The following is a 2,193-nucleotide window of genomic DNA, read 5'->3' as shown; positions in this document are numbered from 1 at the left end:
GGCTGAAGCAAACCAGTGCTTGGAAACAAAACCATACTGATCACCGAGGTAGCGAGTGCTTGTGGCTGTTGGATGTGCTGCTGTGGGAGCACAGGCAGCGAGGCATCTGCTGCCTCCGTCATCCCTTCGGGGCGTGAGACAGCGCCACGCTGCCGCGGGGCCCCGAGAGCTGACCCACGCTGCAGCACTGCCACTTAGGGCTTATAGCTGGACACCTTTCACTGGAAGCTCCTTCACCCTGTAATGCTTCGTTTGCCACCAAACTCCTTCCTTTAGTTTCTCTTTTGGGAAGAGGTCTGTCTGGTAGGACAGTGGTCTGGACACCCCCACACTGTTCTGTGCCTCGAGGGGAGACAGACTCTTGTGCACGTGTTGAGATTGAAAGGTAGTTATTTTTGTGGTCTATTTTTTCTTTTTGTTTGGGTTTTGCAGTTGTGTTTTTGGCCTCTGTAAGATTTGCCTTTATACTTGCCCAAGTGCCCTGGCCAGGTGGGCTCAGTTTTTATCTACCTTTGCTGAAGAGCAGCTGTGCGCAGTTTGCTCGTGGAATGTTTCTGGACAAACAGACGGGAGAGCCCTGAAGTATGACAGCAGCTCAGGTGTGGCTGGATGCGTTTGCTTTTCTTTGGTCTTTCATTTTTAGCCAATAGAGGAACAATTTGCATCTAAACTGAGTTCGGAGGTGGGAGGCCTGCATGCTCCATCATTCGCCTCCAGGCTTGGCTCTGGGTTGAGGAGCCCCATCTGCACAGCATCAGCATCGTCGCAGCTTTACGGAAGCAACTTTTGCCCCGATGGCTGTTTGCGGCTGCCGCGCCCCTCCGCCGGGGAAGCCCGGGCTGTTCGGCAGCCTGGTACACTGACAGTGCCTTTGGCCGGCCACGTGCTGGCAGAGACCGCACGGGGACGGCGCCACAGCCCCTTTCTCTGAGCTATAAATCAATCGCGCTCGTCGCTCGCTGCTGGACCCCAAACCCCACGTGCTGAGCAGCTATGGATCTGTATTTATTTTTTGTAGAATTCATTGTGTTGAATCTTCGAGTACAGTTTAACTCCATCCTTTGAAACAAAGGCATTTTACATTTACAGATAATGTATTTTTATTCTCATAGTCTGTTTTTAAATTGACTTGCAGCAGTCAAGTTAAATAAAATCCGTTAAACAACTTTGTTGCCCGTGAGGGGAAGGGGCCTGGAGGGAGATTTTACTGGGAGTTTCTCATTCCAGGTATGCTTGAACTGGAGCCTGTCTGTCTTCTTGGGGAGTACAGGGGGAAAGGGGGGAGAGCACGTCTGTGACTCTGGGCTGGGGGGGACACACAGATATCTCCCCCCACCCTGACACCGCTCAGACGAGAAATGAGGCGTGTGTTTAATGGAGAAGATGCTCCTTTCACAAGCGTTTAAGGAAAGGGCAGAGCGGCTCTCTCTGGGGGAAGGTGAGCTTTGATTGTGAACAGGGGGAGAGGGCTGGAGGGAAGGGGGGCAGCACCAGCCCATCCAGTGTCAGAAAGTGACCACTCAGTAAGGTCAGTCCCATCCCACTGCACGGGGACCTTGACTGAAGTGGCCATTCTGAGCTGTTTCTTTCCTTACCACTCCCTCACCATATCACAGGAATTTCCTTTCCCTGCAGCCTGGGGTGGGAGATTGGACAGAGGGAGGGTGGGGGAGCGGATGCACAGCTCGGAAGAATAAGTGTGGCAGAGTGGCTCAGCCCAGTACTTTATTGTATTTCAGTGAACGGGAAGGGAGGCTGCACTATGTCTCACAGTCTTCAGGAATCGCCGCCGTTATTATCAGCGATTGCTCGATCACGTCTGCCGTGGAGAAGTTCTCGTTTGAGCAGTCTCTCTGCACAGGAACCTCCTCAGGCAGCGGCCCACGGGACAGCGACTCCACGATCACCTCGGCCGAGCCCACCTCCAGCTCTGGGGGTGGCTGCAGCACCACCACCACCTCCTTCTCGTCCTCGATGATCAGGTTCCGCAGCTTTCGCTGCCGGGGATTATAGTTCTCCACGCGGTCGTGGATCTCCATGTGGCGCCTCAGGTGGGCCTGCGGAGGAAGGGGACGTGCAGGGCCCGGTGAGGGCTGGACCCCAGGGACCTCAGGGACCCAGAGCCGGGGAAGGCCTCACCTGCCGCGTGAACTTGTAGCCGCACTCCGTGCACTCAAACTTCCTCACGCCCTT

General features: G+C 54.8%; 1 protein-coding gene across 1 annotated transcript in view; it reads right to left on the bottom strand.

Moving 5' to 3' along the window:
• Positions 1–1,760: 1,760 nt before the first annotated feature.
• The window catches only part of ZBTB48 (zinc finger and BTB domain containing 48), a gene marked incomplete at its 5' end in the record, with an annotated part of 2,293 nt that continues 1,860 nt past the window's right edge, over positions 1,761–2,193 (bottom strand). The window contains 2 exons of the mRNA XM_009071268.1: positions 1,761–2,057; positions 2,140–2,190. Coding sequence (XP_009069516.1) covers positions 1,761–2,057; positions 2,140–2,190 — 348 coding nt within the window. The remainder of the gene's footprint in view (positions 2,058–2,139; positions 2,191–2,193) is intronic.

This window comes from Acanthisitta chloris, unplaced genomic scaffold (genome assembly GCF_000695815.1).
Source record: "Acanthisitta chloris isolate BGI_N310 unplaced genomic scaffold, ASM69581v1 scaffold8873, whole genome shotgun sequence".
NCBI lineage: Eukaryota > Metazoa > Chordata > Aves > Passeriformes > Acanthisittidae > Acanthisitta > Acanthisitta chloris.
This window is presented reverse-complemented; position numbering and strand designations above follow the sequence as displayed.